General features: G+C 42.9%; 1 protein-coding gene across 8 annotated transcripts in view; it reads right to left on the bottom strand.

Annotated features, from left to right (window-relative positions):
• Positions 1-1,770: 1,770 nt before the first annotated feature.
• Positions 1,771-25,794, bottom strand: part of GAB3 (GRB2 associated binding protein 3) — a 93,038-nt gene continuing 69,014 nt past the window's right edge. For 6 of the 8 annotated variants that reach the window (XM_081180176.1, XM_081180173.1, XM_081180172.1 and 3 more), the window contains exons 4-11: positions 21,695-22,167; positions 16,309-16,364; positions 14,699-14,818; positions 13,614-13,869; positions 11,842-11,923; positions 6,487-6,589; positions 4,566-4,673; positions 1,771-3,753 (exon numbers count right to left, since the gene is read on the bottom strand). In XM_081180176.1, coding sequence (XP_081036302.1) covers positions 3,637-3,753; positions 4,566-4,673; positions 6,487-6,589; positions 11,842-11,923; positions 13,614-13,869; positions 14,699-14,818; positions 16,309-16,364; positions 21,695-22,167 — 1,315 coding nt within the window. In that variant the 3' untranslated portion in view covers positions 1,771-3,636. The remainder of the gene's footprint in view (positions 3,754-4,565; positions 4,674-6,486; positions 6,590-11,841; positions 11,924-13,613; positions 13,870-14,698; positions 14,819-16,308; positions 16,365-21,694; positions 22,168-25,794) is intronic. The other 2 variants (XM_081180179.1, XM_081180174.1) reach the window with 1 other exon arrangement.

Below are 25,794 nucleotides of genomic sequence, written 5' to 3'. Positions count from 1 at the left end.
CAACCCTCAGAATTTCTATGTAGGTTTGGGCATATGTCCCGTCTGAAATCCTGGAGAGCTGCTGCCAAATCTGTGTCAATAATACTGAACTAAATAGACTCAGTATAAGGCAGCTTCCTATGTCCCTACAACTGCAGCTCTGCAACATATTCTACCTAACAATACAGAAATATCCAGTTGATCAACTGGATATTATGTTGATCAACATTCCAACACTCATGTATATAATAATTTCATGGCTTGAAATGACAAAACTTGTCAACCACCTATGTCATGTAGGGCTGTGTGACTGCTCTGGACAGATCCCAACCTGAAGCAGGCCTGAAACATGTCAAGACATCTCTCAAGCCAGTCACAGCAAAACACTCCCTAAACAGACAGCTTGTCTTCAAAGTGTTGCAAATCAATGCCATGTAAGGGGACTACCAGGGTGGGGAAAGGGGAATTTGAACTTTGCTCATTAATAGCCAATCACAGTGTTGGAGGGTGGTGAACTGTTACAGGTGTCTCTCTCGGAGACATTTACTGTTTTGCAAGTTCTCTTGAATGTCAGCACAAATTTGGTGGGTTTTGTTCAGCTTGTCTGTTAACCTTTAGTTGATACCAGCATTCTTTCTTACATACCTGTTTGTTTTACAATGCTTTCCCAATCCTAATCTTATTCTAAAAAAATGAAAACCCTGTTTACTGTCTGTATCTTTAGTGTTTGTTGCTTAGGCAGTGTCACTTCCCTTATGCCCTCCCCCAAAATGGCCCTAGTTTTTTAGTTGGGTTTGCATTACAGATGTGTTGTTTTCTGCATTTGTAGGTGTCCGTCTTCTGAATACACCATACACCTACAGTAAAAAAGCAGCACACTTCCACAGGGCAGCTGTGGTGCCACCAGACAGAGGGGCCAGAGATGCTGGCAGCAACAGCACCACCACTGGCTAGATTAGTTTGCCACCAGTCAGCCTGGTCCATCCTAGGACTGCTTGCTGGGGTGGTGGGCAGTAGCAGCAGCCTGTGTGGTTTCTTGCCTGTCTTGAGGGGGTTTTTTGGTAGCAGGTGCAAGCCTGGTCCCATAGCCATGCAATCATTTGAGGATGGAGTAGGTACTGACAGCAACAGCCTGGCAGGGGCTTCCCCTTTGGTAACAGAAGGGACTGAGTCCAGCCCACTGGTAGACATCAGCATCTCTGAGGCGGTGTCTGTGTCTGAGGTTCTCAGGTGGATTGAGGAAGAGTTCTTCCGTTTAGAATGATGAGGGTGGGGAGCAGCAACAGGTATGCTCTCCAGTGCCATCAGGAAATGCTTCCTCTGACGCCCTCACTGTTCCTGTGGTGCCAGTAGTAGATAGGTAGCCGTGTTGGTCTGCCATAGTCAAAATAAAAAAATTCCTTCCAGTAGCATCTTAAAGACCAACTAAGTTAGTTCTTGGTATGAGCTTTCGTGTGCATGCACACTTCTTCAGATACACTCAGTATCTGAAGAAGTGTGCATGCACACGAAAGCTCATACCAAGAACTAACTTAGTTGGTCTTTAAGGTGCTACTGGAAGGAATTTTTTTATTTTGTTCCTGTGGTGGTGTTGACACCTTCAGACTGAAGGCAATCTGTGGTACTATTCTGATGTGGGGCTGGATCCCACCACTGCTCTCTGCCATTGCTGCAGATGGGCAATGAACAAGGGGAAAGTAATGTTCAAATCCAATTATTAACAAGGCAACCTCATACCAGGTGTCTTCAAGCTGCAGGCAGTTATATGCAAAAACAACGAAGTTACAGCCATTTTACTTTTGAAACACTTTATTTGTGTGTGGAGGGGGGACAAGCTTTAAAGGTGGCTAGCACATAAACCCCTGGATCTACCTATCTGAAACCCTCTCTGGAGGAGCTACCATGTATTCAAATGTCATGCATCTAGGGGGAGGATTGTGGTCATTTTGGCTTCCCAATGCATGCCTCTCTGAGGACTGAAGATTCGGATCTCCAAATTTTGATTTGGATGTTGGGTGTGAATTGATCCAAACTGAATTGTGTCTTGAACTGAAAGAGGGACAGGGGGTTTGCACAGTGCTAACATCAGAGATGGGGAATCTGGGACCATCCAGATGTTGCTGGACCCCCAGCTCCCATCCACTTCAACCAGCATGGTCAATGGTCAAGAATGCTGGGAGTTCTGGTTCATGACTATCTAGAGGGTGACATGTTACCCACCCCTACCAAGCAACTCATTGAAATGAACCTGTTTGCAAGACCTAATTATTGGCAGTTACCCTTTTTCTTTACTGGCAGTGTCTGTACAGGCAGCAGTGTTGTAGCTGGCCCCAAGAGATATCCAACCAGCAGTGTATGTAGGAGCAGTGATTAGTGAAAGCTTCATTGGTTCAATTTCAGCCTGCTACTAAGCTGTTATAAACAAAGGAGCCCTGTCAGCAGGGATGGGGAGGGAGAGGTGGTAACTGGGGGAGTGGAAGCCCTTTGAAACATTAAAACAGTCCCAATTTAGCAAACCACTGCCCCCAACAGAAGACCGGAGTTGCTATATCCTCATTTATTTTTATTAAAAGAAGGCTAAATGTGAAGTGAAATATATTACTGCTAAAAGGCTTTAGCAAGTCTGTTCCAGACATTTCTTAGCATCAACGGTGGGAGCAAAATCCTTGCTCTGCCATCTGGGACGAATGCCCTGGTTGAGATCCATAAGCCAGATGACTATCCCTGTGTATCTCAATGCCATTTTCTTCCTTTACTGTGTAGATAATGCTTTCTGGTGCTTGACCGACTGTGTCAAGGCTTTGTTTTAATGAAAGAAGAAATAGCTTTGCTGCTTCCATCGATTTCTTTCGGAAAGGTTCAGTTAAGTGAGAGGATGCACAGTAGGGCTTGTGCTACGTTGGAAGCAACTCCTTGCAGCACAGGTCATAACAGAAGGAAAAGGAAAACCCCAAATGTATTGTGAGCTCATCAGATAGAAAGGTGGCCACGAAAGTAGGGCAAGATTAACTGTGGTGGATGTGAGTTTTCCATGATGCATGATGAGCACAAGAGGGGAACAATTATTTCCATTGTCAACAGTGCAAAGTTCTATTTACATTCTTCAATAAATGAATGACAGTTAAACATATTATACTAAGGGAAATCCTCAACTCCCACTCCCCCCACCCCTGCAAAAAAAAAGAAGTTTGTTTTTAAATTGTTTCCAATGTTTAGCCCTTATTCTCAAACACCTGTCAGTACCAGACACTACAGTAGATGCAGCATCTGTTAAATAGGCAGGAATATATACATTTATATACATATATCTAAAACAGAAATAAGTAACTGCAGTGTTTCATGTGACATTGCAAGACTTTTGTTCCCATTAAGTGTTTAGAGAGGACCAAATTCAGGTGTTAAAATGGTACCACAGGTCCTTACTGGAAGGAGGGATTGAGAAGATGACAGTGACTATGTGATCTGGACATAGTACAACTCAATCCTCTCTCACTGATGTGCTCCTTCCACCCCCAAAAGATGTGGCTTCTAAAGAAGGAGGCTGACCATCACTCTATTTCACAATGTCAGAGACCTCTGCTTTGCACTGCCACTGCTGAATCATCCAAACTTCCTGGATTTTAATGTGCAAATTCAAGCTAGTCAACGCTTCTCTCTTCAAACTTTGGATTGCCTTTCATCTGTCCATTCCTGCTTAGTGTTCTGGAGAGCTTGAGTTCTTTGCTCATCTACTTGGACATAATCCACTCTTTGTTCTTCAGAGAGGAAAGGTTTCTGCCAAGGTGAAGGAAATGAAACAAACAAAGAAACAAACATATGTGAGGATGTGCAAAATATGAACACCGCTACAGCTGGGCTTCTGTCAATTCCCCCCTCCTCTCCAACCTTAGCTGGCATTTCTTTTTTCACCTTGAAGCCAGGGGTGACATCAGCAAGCAAGCATGCCTGTTGTCTTGCTACTGGTTTCAGACATAATTCCCCATCTGCTACCTTGTCACACAGCCCAGAACAGGCCTGGCAGACACAGGAAAGTGCAGTACAGTGATATGTTCACCTTGAGATGAAGGGAAAATGGTTTTCCTCTGAGTTAAAGCTGTTGATCAGGCAAGAATGGAGTAGGTTTCGAACCCAGAGAATTGCCTGTGATGTAAGAGTGGGGAATGTTTTTCAGCTCAAGGGGAGCATACCCTTTTGGTGACTTTCTGGGGACCACATGCCAGTGGCAAGCAGGGTCAGAGGCAAAAGTTGGTAGAGCAAGGGATGTGAATTTTATCTTCATATTCGCACCCCTCTTCAACTTCCATGGAGGCAAGCAAGAGGCAGCCAGGCAAAAACATTTAGGGTGTGAAACAGAGCCAGTGAGGAGTATGTTCTGGGGAGAGTTCCAAGGGCTAGATACAAAGGCCTGGAGGGCCACACTCAGCTCCTGGGCCCAAGATTCCCCACCCTTGATTTGAAGAAGCACTAACAATACTCTGCTCACTTGTGAAAAAAAGGAAGCAGGTATTGGATATTACATGCCACCATTTAATTTTTATTACTGATGTCAGGGAGCGGCAGCAGAAGTTGTTGTGAGCAAGGCCTACCTTTTGTACAGGAGACGGAGAAGCGGAATTAAAATCCAGTGCTAAATAATCAAGGCTGAAGTTCTTTGGCCATTGGAATGCTCCATTGCATGGAGATGTTGCTTGCTCCTGTTGAGAATGAACCATGACCATAAGAAAATGAAGAAATAGGCATGTTCAAAACAAATTTAAAAGGTGTTTTTTGTGTGTTTGTGTGTGTGTGTGTTGCCTATAGACTCTCCTCCTTTCCCTCATGTTCTACAGCAGGGGCAGGAAGCCTTCAGCCCACAAATCATATTGGCTCACCAGGTTTTCCAATTTGGTTTACTAGGGCTGATGGGCAGGCTTGATTGCTGCAGAAAGTTGATTACCCACTAACTGATGGGTGAGGAGGGGATTCAAGCTTGCTCAGTTTGGCTGTCCATGCCAAATTCCTTGAAGGGTTGATCGCTGAAGAAAGGACTGAACCCTCAACCCATCAGCTGATGCACAAGTTGTTCAGTCCTGCTTAGCCTCTACCTCCCGCCACCCCCAGTGGCCAACTTTGACAGGTGGGTTGTTCCATCCACTTGTCACAGGTATCTTGTTAAAGAACTGGCCCATTGGGCGAAAAAGGTTCTCCACCCCTGCACATGATCATGCTTTAGCAAGAGAGGCAGCTTCCATATTATTTCCATATTTCCATATTATTTCAACATCTCTACGGCTCCCAATCCTTCTCGTCCCGGCTCTCACCAGGCCATTTAAGGCACCTCTGTTGTTCAAGGGAAACATTTGCATAGACTGCAGTCTTGGCCAACCTGGTGCTCCCCAGAAGTTCTGGACTATGGGGTTCTGCTAGGAGGTATGCCCCCTGCAAATGATCTGGAGGGTACTAGGCTGGGGAAGGCTAACCTTGTACAATGCAAAAAGATAACAAAATGTTAGGAACATAGGAAGCTGCCTTATACCGAGTCAGATCACTGGCCCTTGTAGCTCAGTGTTTCCTACATTAAGGGTAGCCAATGTGCTGTCCTCCAGATACTGTCAGGATGCAACTCCAATCAGCCACAGCCAGCATGGTCAATTGCCAGGGATAATGGGAGTTGTAGTCCAGCAACATCTGAAGGGCATTACATTGGCTACCCCTGTTTTGCCCTCACTGGCAGTGGCTATCCAGGGTTTCTGGTAGTCTTTCCCAACACTGCTTGGAGATGTTAAGGACTGAATGTAGCCCCACAGCATGTAAAGCAGTTACTTTTATTACTGTGCTACAATCCTTCCTTGTAGTGTTTGGGCTCGGAACATACCATATACAGAGACAGACCACTGGTCTATCTAGTTTAGTACGTCTGCACCACTATTCCCCAACCTGGTCCGCTTGTCATACTACAGCTCCCAACATACTTTATGACTGGCATGCAGGAGCCATAGTCCAAATCATCTGGGTGGCACCAGGTTGGGGAAAGGTTATCTACTACACTTACTGGCAATGACTTTCCAGGGTTTCAGGCAGCATCTCCTTTCCAGCCCTAGCTGGAAATACAGGAATAAGACATGGGGTCTTTTGTACATAAAACGCTAGCTCAACCATCAAGCTACAATCTTTCCCCAACATATCTCCCTGGAGTTTTGTGCGCTCTTAAGGGGTTCCATAAAGGCTCTTGTCTAAAAATGGTAGGGAAAATTTTGAGGGTCTCTCTTTGCCTCCAGCAAATCACCATGTATATGTTTGAGATTGCTTGGAGATGTGCCACCAACACTTGTGGGAACAACGGAGATCTGTAGGAATGGGAAAAAGGCTTCCCTTATCACTGCGTCAATTGGCCCTTGTGTGCCTGCACTAAATTTCTTCAGTAGGGCAAAGGGGAGCCCCTGCCACATGTTTGGCTGAAAAATTTGACTTCTCTGAGCCTTTCCGCTCACATGATTTGTCAAAGGAGAGTTGCATGAAAATGATTACCATTTGAATGTAACTTTCTTCTTCCTCTCCGGAAACTGAACTGGCAAATACTCTCGCTGAATTAATGCAGTCTCTTTCTGGAGAGATAAAGCTTGTTCGATTGCTAGTGCAGGAGGAGGAGGAGGGTGGGGGAAACCCAAAACACAAACAAAAGAGAAGTCAAAGAAGAGTTTTCACAGATGCTCTGAAACCAAGCCAAAACCTGACGTTGCCCAGTGTGGGGAATAAGCCCGCCCAAAACCCAGCAACACTACAGAGGTTAAGTTAGCTAACAAAGGAGGTTACAATCTCATCAGTGTCCTCTTGGGAAATTAGTCATTTCTGCAAACCAATCTGACAGTAAAAATGGCCGCCATGGCATTATGGGAAAGCTGCAGACATCAAAGAATGGTCAAGGAAGGAGCATAAACAGAGGCAAATGTCCATCACATCAGGGGCCTAAGCACTTGTCTTGCTGTATGGCTAGCAACAGTTTTGGAGGCAGTAACAAATTAATTAGCTACTGCAACTATATGCAGAGGAACTGCAACCACCGTGAATCATCTGCAAAAAGATATGTTATTTCCACATGGGAAATGTCTGCTACTCAGTCCTCTTACAAAGTAAAAAATGCTGCCAAATCCATTGCCAGATATGTCTGTGTAATGTTTCTCAAACCAACCACAAGTTCTCAAGACATCATCTTAAGAGGAAAGCTGGCAAGCTAGATATTTCCAGTGTTTATCAATGAACTTTATCCTTTTATTCACTTTCCCATCTTTTTACCAACTTCAGGAGCAAGCACCCCCTGGTTTTATCAGGTAAATGCAAATGGAAGCATATTACAAAGCTGGTTCAGGGCTCTAGCACAGATCTTCAAGTGTGTAAAAGTAGTGCTTTGTTACGTATCTTAAGGCATCCAACAAAAACATCTTCTCCCATGCCTTTCATTAAACAAACTATGGCCTTTTAAACTGGGTGGGTGTTTAATTATTGTTTATTACTATGGTATGTATTTTTGTGTTTTTATATTACAAACTGCCCTCTCATCCTCAGATAGAAATAACAGTACAGTGATATCCTCAGGTTACATACGCTTCAGGTTACAGACTCCGCTAACCCAGAAATATTACCTCAGATTAAGAAATTTGCTTCAGGATGAGAACAGAAATTGTACAGCGGCAGCAGGAGGCCCCATTAACTAAAGTGGTGCTTCAGTTTAAGGACAGTTTCAGGTTAAGAACAGACTTCCAGAACGAATTAAGTTCTTAACCCGAAGTACCACTGTATAGAAACAACAACAACAACGCTTTCCTAGTTTGGACTACAACATTCACACATAACCAACAGCCTGATCCCCTCTGAAATCTCTAGGACGTGTGATGCCGCTGAACTACAACTCCCGTCATCCCTAACAATTGACCATGGTGGCTGGAGGTGATGGACATTGTATTACAACATCTGAAAGGCACCACACCAGTTACCCCTCCTTTAAGAGGACAGGCTAATAGAACTGTAGTAGACCAGTAGTAGGTACGGTGGTACCTCGGGTTAAGTACTTAATTCGAGGTACCACTGTACTGAGGAACAGATCAACACAGTGGATAGGATGTTACAGTATCAGTATGATTTGCCATCATCCACAGCTAGCTACTAAATGGCCAAGAAAGAATGGGTGAAGAGAGATAGAGTGCATACTCACAAGCAGAACTGGAGCACAAGCCATCTCAGGGTAAACTAGACCAGCCCTCCAGATATTCTAGACTACAACTCCCATCAGCGCTTGCACAAACAGCCAATGGTCAAAGATGATGAGAACTGTAGCCCAACATTTCTGGAGGGTAACAGGTTGGGGAAGGCTGAACATCCCAAAAGGAGATGGTGAAAAGTCTATGGAGGACTTGATTTTTTTAATTGAAAAGCAGGTGCCATGAAGAATCAGCTGGAGCACAGGTATGGCGGAGGGGAAGGGATTCTTAACCCTTTCCCCTCTCACCTTCTGTCCATCTAGAATTATGTTCCTGATATTACTTCTCTCCCCAGTGTTTTGCTCCATGGTATGAAAGCAGAACATTTCTCAGAAAGGTAATGTCTGAGAAATTTAGGCTCAGTTAATACTGATAGAAATATATATTCCTGTGTTTTACACATACACACATATATATTTATGTATATGTATGTATGTGCGAGAATGAAGAAAATAGGCTGAGGAGAAGAAGTGGAAGGAACAGGTAACAAGCTTACTGCTTCTTACAACAATACTGAAATATACTGAATTAACTCTGTAGCTGCAACCAAAATTCTCAAATGGCTGCTGAAACAAGCAAGGCCTCTTTAACTAAATAGACTTCTCCCATTGTGGGCAGAGCTAACCACCCTGGCTGAGATAAACCTCTGCTTAAATACTCAGTTATGAGTTATCTGTTGCTGAAGCAACATTCACAACGGATGCCGGTTACTGCTGTTGCATTCAGGTCCTGCTTATGGGCTTCCCATAACATCCTGTAAGAACAGGATGTTGAACTCTGACCTGACCTCTTTGTACACTGTAATACAATTTGCTCTAGCTGGAGTTTCACATGGAGCCATCCATTCCAATCTTGCATTGCCTCAACTAACCCTGCTTGCAGGAACCTGACCTCTTTTTCCACAAACCCCCTACTATAGCCAGAATGCTCTTTCCATTGGAATCATCAGTTGGAGCAGAACAGTTGTGAAGATAGAATAACTACATATCCACCTACAGTGATGCCTCGCAAGACGAAATTAATCCGTTCTGCGAGTCTCTTCGTCTAGCGGTTTTTTCGTCTTGCGAAGCAACCCTATTAGCGGCTTAGCGGATTAGCGCTATTAGCGGTTTAGCGGCTATTAAAGGCTTAGCGGATTAGCGGCTAAAAGGCTATTAGCGGCTTAGGAAAAGGGGGGCGGAAAAAAATCGGAACACTCGCAAGACGTTTTCGTCTTGCAAAGCAAGCCCATAGGGAAAATCGTCTTGCGAAGCAGCTCAAAAATGGAAAACCCTTTCGTCTAGCGGGTTTTCCGTCTTGCGAGGCATTCGTCTTGCGGGGCACCACTGTAATCTGGTTTACTAAGGAAACTCCCTGGGGTGCCAGGAGAAAGGCAGGAACCCCTCAAGGTAGGGATAGCCAATGTAGGAATATAGGAAACTACCTTATACCAAATTTGACTGTTGGTCCATCTAGTTCAATACTGTTTACAATGACTGACAGGATTCTGCCCTAGTCCTACCTGGAGCTTCCAGGTTTTGGAACTTAGACCTTCTGCATGCAAAGCAGATGCTCTAAAACTGAACTATGGCCCTTCCCCGATTTTATTGTATTCAAACTCCCTTTAGTCCAAGTCAGCATGGGCAAAGGTCCAGGGTGATGGGAGCTGCAGTGCAACAATATCTGGAGGGCACTGTGTTGGTTATCCCTGCTCCAAAGATCACCATTGAGTTAGCAGAGACATGTGCTGTCTTAAAGCAAGAATGATGCAAATCTCTCTGTTTAATTAAAGCCAATTTAATTTTGGGAGGAAAGAAAAACATTTTCTTGTCTTCTTAAAAAGCAAGGATGAGATCCACAGAATTTGTATTGAAAGTTTGTTTAGAAACTTTGCTTACAGTCTCCCTGTGGAATGAGACAATATATAAATAATTTTCCTGTAAGGAATGCTAATGTTTAAAAGAAACGTCATTAAAACTAAACAAGGTTGGATCAACACTACATGTGAAGCACAATTTATTTGCCCATAACTCACAGAAACAGTGCAACCAAATCAGTGTATCAAATGATGTTTGCTTTGGGCTGATGTTTGTTCAACATTCACAGCTACACTACACTTGATCTTAGAACTGTCATCTTCAAGCAATAGTCAAGTCATCTTCCTATTTATTTTTTATTTTGCTATCCTTATAGCATAAAATGCAAAAAGTGCAGATTTTCAGAGCAAGGATTGATTTTTCTAAAAAACTGAAATTATGAAATACATTTTAAGAATCTATATAGGATTTTAAATATCAAGTTCCACTAAGACTTAAACAAACCTGGTTTAAAATGTTATTTGAATATAATACAAACATATTACAATTTACACACATAATGATGGTCCTTCATCAAACATAGTCTGCTTTTCTATGCAAAAAATGCTGTATTCAAAATTCAGACAACATTCTATGAACCAAGAGCAAAAATATGTAGTTTTTGACTTGAGACTGAGCATTATAATGACACAATAGGCCATATATTGCATGTTGCTGTGTACATCATGAATATTTGGAGTTTGTCCACTAAACAGCATGCAAATTATTTTCCATGTCACAGGGAAACACCTTTCTTCTCAACTCTACCACTATCCTTTCCTTCTAGAAAGTTTATCTTCAAGTGAATTATCTTACACCTATGCCTTACAAGGGTTTAGAAACAGAAATGATTGTTTCAGTTGCTTCCCTAAGCAGATATGTGAACCAGGCACACAGACTAGGGACTCGGCTACATTGGCAAAGAAGTGCTTTAGATGCGGTTTATGCATTCTAACACTGTGACACCAGATGGCGCTGTGGAGTTCCATTTTTACCAACCCAATTTCTCACAAAATTTGCAACTCGTTTAACTGAAACGCTTCTTTGATGCGTCTAGATCCAGCTTAGGTGGAATTTATGCTCCAGGATTGTATACTGGCTCTAATTAGTTGCAAGTAATACTTGCTGTGTTTGTTATATTATGGAAGCTTGTGGAGGCAGTATGTATAAGGAGATTCAACATTGGCAGTTTAAACTTGCTCTCCTTCTCTGCAAGTAAAACCATAACTTAAGTGAATTATATTAACGTTGTTTGGGTATAAATCAGGTGTGGTGATGTCCTTTCTGGCCTCAAGGCCAAAACTTAATGAATGTCAGATTTGATGTGGCAGAAGAAGAAAAAAATATTTTCTTTTTTAGTACATTATTCTGAAATAGTAGCTGAATAATAACAATGTCATATGGCAGTATGCAACAAAACAAAACAGAAAACCAAAGGGAACAACTATGCCACCAGAAAAAAAAGTTAAGTGTGAAAAACCCTATATGCCTTTTGACTTGGTATGCCTCTCCAAATGTATTATAACATTATAATTAAAAAATGTATTCTGAGTGTACTTATTTTGACACTTACCTCTGCTTTGTGATGTCCGTATTACGCATGAGTGTATGTGTGAGGCCTCGTTGGTGAAAGAGCAGTAAGTTGTTCATTCATGAACCATACAGCTCAGCAAGATACTAGGTAAATGCCCCCCATACTGAGATCCAGGGATACTATTTTAATAGTTCCTCCAACCATCTGCCAAGGCCAATCTCCTAAAAAAAATGTTGGAACAGGTTTCACACCCACTTACTAAGGCACAGTCCACGTCCTGGTTAAGGCAGCATGTTCTCGGATGGTGGAAAGGTTTCGCAGGTCCAGCGGAGGTGGTCGGACTGAAGATTTAAAGAGAGAAGACTTCTTACTGCCACAGAGCTGGCCAAAGACAGGGGCAGATCCAGTTGTAAACTTGCTGTGTGGGTAGCTGGTTACTTAACAGGATGGAAGCAGTTCCAAGAAAGGAAGTTTATGACATCAGGGGGCTCGTACTGTGGACTCAGGTAGCAGAGCTTCCTTAATTTCTTTAGAGAGCCACAGTGGTGTAGTGGTTAGAGTGTTGGACCAGGACCTTGGAGGCCAGGGTTCAAATCCCCACTTGCCATGAAGCTCACTGGGTGACCAATCACTGCCACTAAGACTAACCTACCCCACATGATTGTTGTAGGGATTGAGGAGGGTGAGAACTATGTTCTCCTTCAAAGAAAAGGTGGGATATAAGGTGGGATATAAATGCAATAAAATAAATATTCTTGCTACTCCAAAGTAGATCATAGGCTGCAGGAGTTTCTGGTCTGATCTTTCCAGGGTAACAGCACCACCCTTTTAATGATCAGGGAAGGTACTGCAATCTCATCAACACAAGCCAGGTCTGGTGATTTGAGGCGACCAATGGGGACCTGGCTGGCTCTAAATAACTGTTGCTCCAGGCTTGGTCTGAGCATCTTGTTCACCAAGTAGCAATGAAGCCCCTCCATCTCTTCCCATCTGCAACCTGACAACAGCCCACCCACAACCACATCTCCTGCCTCTAAGTCCTTTTCCTCAACCATCTCATCTACCTCTGCATATTTTTTTTAATATTGCTCTGGCCTGCACTCCCGCAGGCCAGATTTTGTACAGTTCAGATACCAGTTTAGTTCCTCTGGAAAGCCAGACCAACCTCCTGGCTTTCCAACTCCACTACTAAGACTGCAGTCCCAAAGACACCTACTTCTTGAGTGACTTCTGAGAATAGAAAAAAACACACCTCAAGCCTGTAGTTAACAAGTGACCCACCCAATGAATGTTGTATTTGCTCAAACGTCAGCTGTTTGTTCTGTCCTTTGCAAGGCCAGCTCCAAGTTTGAGCAAATCAAATTAATCATAGGGGCTTCTGGTAGGGGTCCCTCATATACTAGTGGGTCCTCAGCCCTGGGCTTACCTCAGGGTTGTGAAACTGGATCTGGGCAGCAGATCACGTCCCCACTCCTCTGTGGGCCAGTCACCTGCCAATCTCCTGTCATCACCATGACAGCAGGTAGCCCATTTTCACGTGGATAGTTTGAAATCAAGCCAAGAGGGCACAGCCACAATCCGGAAAGCTTCATCAATCCCCACAAGGGTTTGCAGGTGTCATCAAATCTGATTGGCAGCACAAGCAAACCCCCATTCAGCCCAGTCCAACTTTTACTTGCTTCACACCACTCATACGAAGGGAATGGGGGTGTGGTTTGACTGAAAAAGCCTCACAAACCAATGGGAAGGTCCGGCAGGCCTAATTCGGCCTGTGGGCCAGAGGTTGCCCACCGCTGGCTTACTTGATGGCAGAACTGGAAGCAGAGTGCCCGTGAAGGCACTGTGGAAAACTAAAATGGGAGCTTGCAGACCTAGCCACTGTATTCAGGACATGGCCCTAGGCTGAATTTGTCCTGGACTTGTTCACTGTCCCCGATATCCACTTGCTGGACCCATCAAATCAACTCCCGAAACTCCCAAGATAAACACATAGAGGTGCTCGAAAAACAGCTTGTAGAAAGACAAGCTTACATTTTCGACGAGGCTTGAGATCCCGGTTCACTGGAGGTGGTTCCAGGTCTGTGGGGAGCTCAGGCAGAGGGCTGGAGATTTTTTCTATGCTGGCTGCAGAGCGGATAAACGTAGCTGAGCCTGGACTCATGGGAATGTAGCCGTCAGGTGTGCAGTCAGATCCTGGGATCGGTGGGGAGATGCTGGGGTGCATTGGCACATAACTGTCCTCGGAACTATTTGATGTGCTGGAGTAGAGAGGGCTAAAACGACTTGGCTTCAGAAATAAGCACAGGGAAAGGGAAAGGGAAAGTTGGTTAACAAAAGGGTTCCAAATCAGAAATCAGGGCCAAACCTTGGACCTATCCATCCGCTCTCCCCAGGATTCTCTCAGGTTCAGCCTCCTGACTAGCTTGGAGTCCTGCATCAGGAGTGAGAAGCATGGGAGCTTAATGCAACCTTCCATGCCTCTCTTGTATGGCCCTCATGAACAGACCCCATTTCCTGTGTGCATACCCCATTTAGCTCTGGGCTAAATTCCACCCTAATAATTTTTCAAGTCTGAAAAATGGCATATTGGAAGTTTGGATTTCTTGGGCTAACCAGGAGGAAGACGACTCACTAATAACTGTATTAGTATTATTATTGTGATGTCTTTTGTTGTTTTGTATATAATTAAAAAAATTGTCCAATAGCACCTTAGAGACCAACTAAGTATGTTCTGGGTATAAGCTTTCGTCTGCATGCACACTTCTTATACCCAGAACAAACTTAGTTGGTCTCTAAGGTGCTACTGGGCAATTATTTTAATTTTATTTTTTTTTGACTGCGTCAGTCCAACACAGCTACCTACCTGATTCATGTATATAATATGCTTTTGTGGTTTTTAGCTGCCTTACTAATGTACCATATTTATGCAAATGCCATTGCATCTAATGTGCACCTCAGTTTTCAAAACCTTGAAACCAGAAAAGTGTTTGCTGGCCCCATCAAATCTAATTTTCACAAAGGAATTTGGCCAAAAAAAAGGTGTATATTACATTCAATTAAATATGGTACATTGTTTTAATATATTTAATTTATTACGTTACTTTAGAACAACATACAGAGGAAGCTGCCTTATTGGTCCATCTTGCTTGGTATCCTCTACACTGACTGGCAGAAGCTCTCCAAGGTTTCAGACGAGGATCTCTCTCAACTCCACCTGCAGATGCCGGGGATTGAACCTGCATGCAAAGCAGATGCTTAACCACCGAGCTACATCCCTTCTGTTCATACTTAAAATGTGGAATTATTGTGATCATTATTACAGTAAACTTGGTATTTATACTGTTTCATTCTGAATGTGGAATTGGCATTGTATATCTTACATCGATTCCTTTTTGTTGGAATTTGTAAACTGCCCAGAGACCTCTTTTGAAACGTGGAACGGAAAATGAATTAACACATAAATATTATGGACAGTTGGGGCTTCCAACAAAATGTTGCAACATGGAGTGCTCTTGTTTAGTGTTCTATGCCTAGTCCTTCTTTCAGGACACTCCATTCCTGTCCTGTCATTGTGTGAGTCCAATTCAGATTGGGGCTATGTCAATCAATCAATCAATCAATCAATCAATCACCACCACCACCATATGTTTTTGTTGAACTACAACTCCCATAATCCTGACAGTTTAGCTAATGGCCAGGCATGATGGGACTTGTAGTCCAACCACATCTGGGGTCCGAAGGCTGAAGAACCTTGGTTTAGCTTTTACCATGTCAATATGTATGTATGTAATGGAGCAATTCCTTCTCTCTCTCTCTCTCTCTCATTATCTTTGATTTGAATTTGCAACATTCTGACTGCACCATCCTTGGCAGAAACAGACAGTGGAAGGAGGACAGAGCCCTTGATATATCCTCAGCATTATTTCATATTTTTCAATTGTAAACCACCCTCTGATCCTTAGATGAAGGGATAATCAATTAATTAATTAATTAAATTCTCAGTGGAAGAGCACTTGCTTTGCATGCAAAAGGCAGCAGGTTCGGTCTCCAAACATCACTGAGAAAGTCCTCTGTATGAAACCCTGGAGAGCCACTGCCACTATACTGAGAAATAAGGCCCATTTGATCCAATGGGGCTTACTCCCAGGTAAGTGGGCACAGAGCTGCAGCCTAAACCAGTGTTTCCCAAACTTGGTTCTCCAGCTTTTGGTCTACAACTCCCATCCATAGCTAGCAAGACCATTGGTCAAGGATGATGGGAATTCTATAGGGCTGCCATACGTTTGGAATTTCCTGGACATAGCCGAGATTTGTCCATTGAAAATAGTGTTCGGGTGAAATTTATGAAAAGCAGCTGAAATGTCTGGGGAAACCCAGGCATTATGGCAGCCTATATAGGAAGTGTTGATTTTTTGGCAATTTCCCCCCAAAATAGGGAGGGAGAACTTAATTCTTTTTTTGGAGCTCAACTTTTGTGTCCGGATGTTCACTTTTAGAAATATGGCAACCATAGAATTGTAGTCCAAAAACAGTTGGGAGACCCAAGTTTGGGAAACCTTGGCCTAAACATATGAAAAAATGCTAACTGTTATTTTATTACATTGGATTGGGTAACGATTTATTATATATTGATCAGACAGCATAGGCTGGTTAATTTCTTGTTAATGTTCACTTCTAAAACCATGCTGAATAAGGGTGTGTGTGTGTAAGACAGTACTGCACTTACCAGATTCAAGCTAAGCCTCTTATCCCTGCGTCTTAGGGAATTTCCTTCCAAGTCAGCTGCAAATCAAAAAAAGAAAAAAGAAAACCCATAGCAATTTAATTAGCTGTTCAACAAAAGGTAGGTCTTGGAGGATACAATCCTAGCCTGTTGTGTGCAGTTTGAAGGTTCTGCTTTCACCTGCTTGCTATGTGAAAATTTACTTAACCAAACATAAAGAATTGTGCCCAAACCTCACTATACACACCAGATTCAGATATCCAAACATCCAGAGTTTGTCCATTTCATTACCTGTTTGTGCTAAGCTGGTTGGTGACAGCCTTTTCGAGGCAGAAACCATGCAGGGAGGGAGAAAGCGAGATCAGACAAATCAAAGAGGAGGAGAGATTGAACAAATCCATTGACTTCCACTCTCTCCTGATATTCTGTCTTTTGCAAAGTCAGATCGAAAGCATCTCTGGGCAGAGATCCCTTTTTTTCTTGGCTTATTCTGGAGGGGAGTGTGTCACACAGCCCCCTCTGTGTGCTGAAAGGTAATATGGAAGGGCCTGTGAGGCTGTATGGGCAGGCCCTGCTCCATGCCACAGTCTCTAGCACTCAGACTACGTCAGAAGGAGTTCCACTTGCATACTAGTGAGAGCATGGCGGGTTCTCCATTGTGAGGTGGGACATTGATGCCACACACAATATATGCCCTGGACATTGGTAGATGTATAGAAATTAACAGCAGTAACTGGGGCCAGAGGGGGGGCAAGGTTGGGCATTTGCCAGGGCCCCCTAGAGCAAAATGGGGCCCCACTGCCCACACAGTGTTACCCATTCTACTTTGCACAAAGTATCCAAGAAGATCAGCCACAGAGAATTCTCGAATTGCATGTCCAGCTCTTCCAGGTTAGGGTGGCCAAAATCCTGGAGCCAACATAGATCAGAGCTGCAATGTAGTCAGCTAATGAGTTAAACTGCAAGTCAATTAATAAGTAAACTAATAGACAAAGAATAAAATTGTGGGTTTCCCATCTGGAAAAGCTCTTTAAGAATATGCTCTGTGTGTGCAATGTCTGTGTGTTTACGTGTAAAGTAGCACACATGCTTTTAGAAAGTCTGCTTCCCCAGCAACTCAAGGCTGTTAGTGAGAATAACACTTCCAGTGATGGGTGTTTCTCTCAAAAGCTTCCAAGAACTGCACAGGACACTGATAAAATGAGCTGGTAAAAACATTCTTCAGAATTATCTGAAGGTGTGCAGAGGGCCTCTCTTCAAGGCAGAAAGACGAGATACACAGTTGTTAATAAATTAAAACAAAATAGGTTCCATACAATGCAATGTGCATATTAAAAAGCAACAGGAGTAGTAGCAGCAGTTTGTGGCTGCCAGTTTGTTTGTGGGCCCAATTCAAGATCCTCACACTAGTATTTAAAGCCCTAAACAACTTAGGCCCCAAACATCTGAGAGACCCCCTCCTTCTCCTACAGGCCATTGTAGGATGTTGAGATCAGCCCAGGGGGCCCTCTGGATAGTTGTGCCATTCTCAGAAGTTCAGGGTGGTAGCAGCTTGGGAGAGCAAATTGTCTGTGACTGCCCCTAATTTGTGGCATTCCCTCCTTAAATAGGTGTTTCTGGCACCTTCACTATACAGCTGTTGGCGAATGCAGAAGCCGCACATCTTTACCCTGGCCTTTGACACCAGAGAAGAATGTTTTCAAGAGCCACCCTATTCCTGTGACTATTCCTGTGACTGTCATTTGTTTTAACAGCTTTTAACACTGACAGCAGCCACGAAATTAAAAGACGCCTGCTTCTTGGGAGAAAAGCAATGACAAAGCTAGACAGCATCTTAAAAAGCAGAGACATCACCTTGCCAACAAAGGTCCGTATAGTTAAAGCTATGGTTTTCCCAGTAGTGATGTATGGAAGTGAGAGCTGGACCATAAAGAAGGCTGATCGCCGAAGAACTGATGCTTTTGAATTATGGTGCTGGAGGAGACTCTTGAGAGTCCCATGGGCTGCAAGAAGAGCAAACCTATCCATTCTTAAGGAAATCAGCTCTGAGTGCTCACTGGAAGGACAGATCCTGAAACTGAGGCTCCAATAGTTTGGCCACCTCATGAGAAGAGAAGACTCCCTGGAAAAAACCCTGATGCTGGGAAAGATAGAGGGCACAAGGAGAAGGGGATGACAGAGGACGAGATGGTTGGATAGTGTTCTCAAAGCTACCAGCATGAGTTTGACCAAGCTGCGGGAGGCTGTGGAAGACAGGAGTGCCTGGCATGCTCTGGTCCATGGGGTCATGAAGAGTCGGACACGACTAAACGACTAAACAACAAACAACACTGATTTTTAAATTGTTATAACCCTCACTTGGATCTGCTGGTGAAGGGCAGGGTAAGGAGGAGGAGGACGAGGAGGACTTCACTTACTCTTCCTTTCAAAATGTGAATGGCCATACTAATTAAAATGTTCCTATGGTCAATTGTCTTGTCCAGTTTTTGCCTCCCTGATATTTTCCAGATGTTTCAGATTATAACTCATAGCAACCAGCACAGCCTCCTTATTCTGCCCGTTTCAACTTGGTTATCAGTCTTCTTAACTTAAGCACAAGGAGTGTGTTCATTCAACAGAATGTTCATTTCCTCACTTATTTAAAATAAAACACTCACACAATCCCAGTTTTTCTGAAGTTGAAAAACTGTTCTGGAGTGGCCCTGTAACAGACATCACAGGGAGCAAACCAATCAATATGGCTTACGGTCAGTTACAGCTGCAAGCTTATTTCATTTATCTGAGACATTTGTACCCCCAACCACTTCAATAAAATTCCAAGGTTAGCTTACGAAATGTAAATGCAGTTTGAAAAGGTACAAAACAATGTAAAACAACAACCAGTTAAAACTACCAAACCCCCCTTGGAAGCAGGAGAAGAGAGGGGAAATCTTAGACTGTTTAAACCTGCAGGAGAGAGAGTAAAGAAGGATAAATTTCCACCGTCTTGAACCTGGGAACGGGGTGTCAGAGACAGACGCTTTGGGGAAGTTCATCGACTGTGAAGAAAACGCTTTTTGACAGATAGTTAAAAAAGAGAAACATATTGATTCCAATGTTTCCTTTTGCACTTAAAAGGAACAAAATATCTGAAAAACGAAAGGAATTTTGTTGCCGGATCTGCTTTTAAAAGACGGATACAAACAGAAATTGTTTCCTCTAGAGGGAGCTTGTGAAACTGTTGCTGGAGTCGATCTGGGGAATTCTACAGCTGTGGAGATTAAGATCGTGAGAACCAGACATTTGACCTTGAATAAGAATGTGCCCAAAAGAAGCTTTAGTGCTTGCTTTTTGCAAGACAAGTGCTTTACTGGAACAGCTACATGAGAAGATGGATTTGATGACTGTTGCAGTTAGCAATTTTGGACAAACAGTGAATACCTATATAGAAACCACGCAGGAACCAATCCAGGAATCTGCTTTGACAGGGCAAGTTGTGCAGGAGACAAAGGAGGAGGTTGTTGTTGAACCTCAAGTAATAGAAATGGAGCAAGTTGTGCAGAAGACAAAGGAGGAGGTTGTGGCTGAACCTCAAGTAACAGAAATGGAGAGAGTCGCGGTCTTGCAGGAACATAAGTTGTTGTCTCTGACAACTGAACCTGGAGAAAGTCAGATTTGGAGAGATGGAGTACTGTTTGGTTTGGAGATGGGAAGCTGGATAGATCCACCTATGCAGGGATGTTTTGACTTTTGGGATCTGGTTTTGGGCCAGGGGGAGTTTGGAGTTGTGGGGGCCCTTAACCTTGGAGGGACTTTGAAATATGCCTTCAAATATCTTTTGGATTTCAGTGCTGACTATGGAGAATGGGCTGACCTGTCGAGAAGGGATAAAGATACTGTCAAGTTGGAGTCTCCCCGAGATCTACCCCTCAGTGAGAAAGGAAGGAAGTTAAGAATAAGATCAGCAGAAGACAAAGTAAAGTGCAGGTATAAATATGAAGAAGACCTGCAGAAGGGACATGGAAAAGACTTAAGAGCCTCGGATAGAAGGTCACCAGGTTGATGGACTACATGGAAGGGATAGAAAGGACTGACAAAACCCGAGACCAGGAAGAAGAGACGATGGATGAAGATTAGAAGAAAGTTTAAAAATTCATATAGAGAATTTTTGTAAGATTAATGAGTGTTAGAAAAACGTTGGAATGAAATTATTTGGCTTTAGTAGAAATGCTTTAAGGAATTACGTATAAATAAGTTTTAAGTTTTTTATGGTAAGATAAGGTTAAAATAAATTAAGGTAAATTAATGACAATATAGTGAAAGATGGAAAGGATTTGCTGAGATAATAACTAGAATACAAAAAAGGGAGGCGTGAGGAGGTCGATGAAACAAGTTAATGAAAGATAAAGATTTGGGAATATCGGATTTGGTTTTTAAATTTTTTGTCTGCTTTTGTTTTTGGTTTTGTTGTATTGTGTGTTTTGTTTTCTCCCTTTTTTCTTTTTATTGACTTGTATTGTTGAATTCCTTTTTTTATTCTGTTTTTTTATTTTTTGATGTATTGTAACTCTTTATTGTCTCTTTTTTCTTCGCTTTTTTGTAATTGTTAAACTTTTAATAAATATCATTAAAAAAAAGAATAGTAACATCACCAAGAGCAGCATAAAATACAAACACACAACCCTCCCTTCAAAACCAGCAAAGATGAAAGACATCAAAACAATAATCACCACCAGAAAAATTAAGAAGTCTTCCTTCACTAAGCACTATAGCAGCAGTAGGTCCTAACTCACTAGTTGAAGACCAGTGCTATGGATAGGGATTGGGGTGGGGAGGATTTAGTTCAATCTGCATTTAAAGCTGAATTTATCAAATTCAGAGTTTCCAGAGCAATAGGAGAACCAAAACTAAGCCACCCTTCAAAATCTGAACTTCTCCCATGTTTGCAATGTGATGCAGGTCTCCAACCAAACAACGTTAAGGGCAACTGTGTGTAAAAATGATAGTATTCATCAAAATAACATACAAAAATGCATTAGGATAAGAGAAATTGTTTCAAAAAATGTGCACATCAGTCAAAAGAGAAATTACTTCCAAAAATGTGCACATCAGTCAAAATTGCAGACAAAAATGTGTTTTTTAGGATAAATATGTACCTAAACGTTGAAGAATTTTCAGGAGGATTTTTTTGACAGCAACAACAACAAAAATTCATGAGTTGCTACAGAAACGTGGAGAACTGAATTTAAGATGGGAAAAACAAGAAACCTAGAGAACTCAAATTGACAATTCCTTCCATTCCCAGCTATGGAGTAAGGGTGGAACAAACTCTGAAATTATACAAACCAGGGATGGTCAAATGAGCTCAGGAAGGCAAACTCTTAACAGACAAGACCATTCACATCCTTACCTCTCCAACTTCTCATGCTGTCCAATCCAGACAAGGAGATTCTCCTTGGCACCAATGCCCCTTGAGCACACGAGATCCCAACATGTCCATTCTGAAGGGCCCCACTGGATGGCTCTTCAACCCGTTTGTCTGCGAAGTGGGTTGGCTTAGGAGGCCTTGGTGGTGGGGTATTGCCCAGAACATCAAGTTCAGTAATGCCATAGGAAAGAGCACTCGGGCTTTTATCAACCAATAAGGTTGGTGTCAAGGAAGGTCCTGAAAGCGGTGAGGAAGAGGAGAAATCGCTAGAAGGGGGACCGCTTGAATCTGCATTCTTGAGAAGGGCCCCATGACCCATTGCCTGGGGCATCTCTTGCAGCAGGATGCCAGAAGGCTGTAGATAAAGTGAGGGCTGAGATGCCACAAAGTCAACAAAGACATCGTCTGATGAAGTCTGCTCCAGGGATCGGTCAGAATTGGACCAGCTGTGGCACCTGAAAGGAAAAGAAAAGAAAACAAAACAAAACTAGTATAGGTGTTACTTATGTTGCAGAACATAGGAACAGTGGTGGCCAGTGCCCATTGGCCACTGGTAAGGGGGAAGGAAGGAAGAGCAGCAACAGTCAACGAAAAGCAAAGCCACTCCATGACTGGTTGAAAGTAAGCTGGGTGTAGGTTGGGTGACGGTAAACTGAGATTGGTGAGGCAGTGCCCTATTTTCCCTACCATGGGATAGGAAGTTGCCTTACCTAGATGATGATGAAGAAGAAGAGTTTGGATTTGATATCCCGCCTTTCACTCCCTTTAAGGAGTCTCAAAGTGGCTCACATTCTCCTTTCCCTTCCTCCCCCACAACAAACACTCTGTGAGGTGAGTGGGGCTGAGAGACTTCAAAGAAGTGTGACTGGCCCAAGGTCAACCAGCAGCTGCATGTGGAGGAGCGGAGACGCGAACCCGGTTCCCCAGATTACGAGACTACCGCTCTTAACCACTACACCACACTGCCTCATTATATAGTTTCCATCGTTTGCTGCAGACATACCTTTAGATTTGTGTGATGTTTGTGAGACTGCTTGTATTGTTGGATGTACATTTATCTGGTTTGGTTTGAATGTTTTACTGGATTTTATAGGATACTAATATGAATACTAATACTATTTTTATTATTTATATGCCACCCATCTGCATGGGTTGCCCAGCCACTCTGGGCAGCTTCCAGAAAAATATAAAAACACAATAAGATATCAAACATTTAAAACTTCTCTATATAGGGCTGCCTTCAGATGGCTTCTAAAAGTCATACACTTATGTCTCCTTGACATCTGATGAGAAGGCATTCCACAGGGCAGGTGCCAATACTGAGAAGGCTCTCTGCCTGGTTCCCTGTAACCTCACTTCTCGTAGTGAGGGAACCGCCAGAAGGCCCTCGGAGCTGGACCTCAGTGTCCAGGCTGAATAATGGGAGTGGAGATGCTCCTTCAGGTTGTAACCCACCCAGGGACCTTGTGGTGAAGCGCAGGTAAGAAATCCCTTAACTAAGCAAATCAGTGAATATGAGAAAGGGGGGAAATGTGCTTTTGCTTTCCTTCTTCCTGAATTGTGCAGGGAGGATGAGGGTTTTTTAAATACAAAAAATGTAAAGCGGACACATGCCCTAACTCTTCCCGGGATATTTAGTGTAAAATGGGGCTTGAGCAGCCCAATTTGATCTTCTTGTGCGCATCTTCATTCCACTCTTCCCTCTTTTTTTCCAACCAATACTTCAAATTATGATTAAATTATTTTGGTTAGTGTGCATTTTTTGTGTTTTTTTAAATATTCTATTTTAGTCCATATTCACAGCATACATTGAAAGTGCTGCAATACCACTTTAACAATTCTTGATTCCCTCAAAGATTCATGGAAACTGACGTATGTTAAGGGTGCTCAGAGTTCTTAGGAGACCCCTATTCACCTCACAGAGCAAAAATTCTCAAGAGTTCCCTGGGAAGAGGGATTTGATTGTTAAACCACATATTGCGGTTTTGCTCCAAAGAGAATAGCATCTCTTGGGAATGAATGGGAAAAACTGCTTTGGAACTTCATCAAGCAATCTGAAATTTATGGTTCTGACATGCCTTTGGATATATATGCTAATTGTGGTTCTTGTCTGATGAATGATTATGGAATTCACTGTTGATGTTGATAAAAAAAAATAAGTTGCATAGTTGACCTTGTTGGTTCTGCCCCACCCCCACCCCAAATGTCATTGCAATCTAGATGGACATGAGGGATGCACATTCTTATCTTGTCAAAATGTCCAAATACTGCTTTAAACATCCCGTTCCCACTGCTGGATAGCTCTGCATTCTGCTTAGTTTGAGGTGGTTGGTGGAATATGAGGTCAATTGTGAGAATAACAACCCTATTTCATTTCCAGAATTTGCTGGAAAACATGGTACGAACATTTTTAATATGGTGATTTCATACTTTTATTTTTTACTTTCCTCTAAACAGTATCAGAGTTAAAGGACAACAAAATACTTAGTTTTGTTTTAGCCTTTGTACTAAAACTGAGGCATCAACTCTCATTGATTTACTTAACTCTCACTACCATTGAAATAATTGTGATTCCAGAGTGCTTAATTTTGCTTTGTGTCCTAAATTATCCCCCCCCCCTCTATTCATTTCTACCTTGCCGTTCCAGGAAAGCTTTTAGGACAAGCCATCGAGGAGAACATTTTGTTGACTACAATATAGAGGAGTAATTTTATTTGTAGGGGCAATTATGTTGTTCTCTTGTGGATGCATTTGTGGTACTCATGTTTTGTTATAGCCATCGTTGAAAACAAAATAGATACTGACTTGAAGAGGCACTCTGGAGGTTTTTTACGGTTTCAAAATATTCAGCATCTGATTGCCGTTTTAAGCGCAAAGAAGAAATTTGGGGATTATAGGTCAGGTTGACTTTTAAGGCTTCCTGCATTTTTCTTTCAGTGGAAACACGGGTAGCTCTCTCCCCACCAAAGCAAGAACAGAATGTGATGGGGGAGCTGGAAGGGTAGGACTGTTCTTTCTTTTGGGAAAATTTACAACTGGAATAAGGAACCTGTGCCTCCTAAGCTAGCTTAATGCCCTCAGGTGTAGAGGGCTCTGTCTCATGGCCATTGTGGAATTTTACTTCAACCACTAACCTAGGTGACAAGTAAGAGAAGAAATGGGGCATTACAGGCACTTTTAGCTGGTTCCTAGGATTCTCACACCCCCCTACACACTTCTTGAGCACTTTTCCTGGTTGAAATATGTCCTCTGAGATGCCTTTCCCATGCCTGGATGGAGAGATGTGTATGTTGTGCGTGCGTGTGTTGTACAAAGTCACATCTATTGCTTGCTTCAGTGTTGGCCACTCCCACTTTTGCCTCTGGCCATGCCCACCACTGGCATACCCAAGTAGGGATTGGGCAAGACTGACTGCAAACCTTAAGAGCCGTTGCCAGCCAGGTTGAAAGTATTGAGTTACATGGTCCAATAGTCTGACTTGGTATAAGACCATTTCCTAGAATTATAGAAGCAGAAGAGGCTATCTAGGCTGTGTATATCCATGCATTTAAATCAAATTACTCCCCCCACCACAAAATCCTGGTACCTGTAGTTTGTTAAAGGTGCTGGGAATTGTAGCCCTGGGAGGAGTAAACTATGTTTCCTATGAATCTTTTCTAGAAAAGCAGAATGAGCTTGAAGTGCATGGTGTGTGTGCAGCCCTGGATTTCCCGCACCCTTACTAAAATGTAGAAAGAACTGCACGTACAATGGGTCTGGTCCATCGGCCTATGAAAAACATTCTGAAAAATACTAAGCAATGCAACCATGTGGAGAAATATTAACATCAACTTGACAGAGCTGGCCCTACGATGCAAAGGGAGGCAGCTACCCAAGGCCTCAGATGCTGAGAGGCAGAGAGCAGTCAGAGCTTTGTGCCACATAGCTTACCCTGTGCCTCCTAAGCTAGCTTTATGTCCTCAGGTGTGGAGGGCTCTGTGTCATTGCCATGGTTGAATCTTACTTCAGCCACCAAGCTAGGTGGCATTCTCATCATATAATCAAAGCACTATGATAACACAACCATGGCTTGCCTCAAATAA

This window comes from Podarcis bocagei (genome assembly GCF_964188305.1).
Source record: "Podarcis bocagei genome assembly, chromosome: Z".
Classification (NCBI taxonomy): Eukaryota; Metazoa; Chordata; class Lepidosauria; order Squamata; family Lacertidae; genus Podarcis; species Podarcis bocagei.
This window is presented reverse-complemented; position numbering and strand designations above follow the sequence as displayed.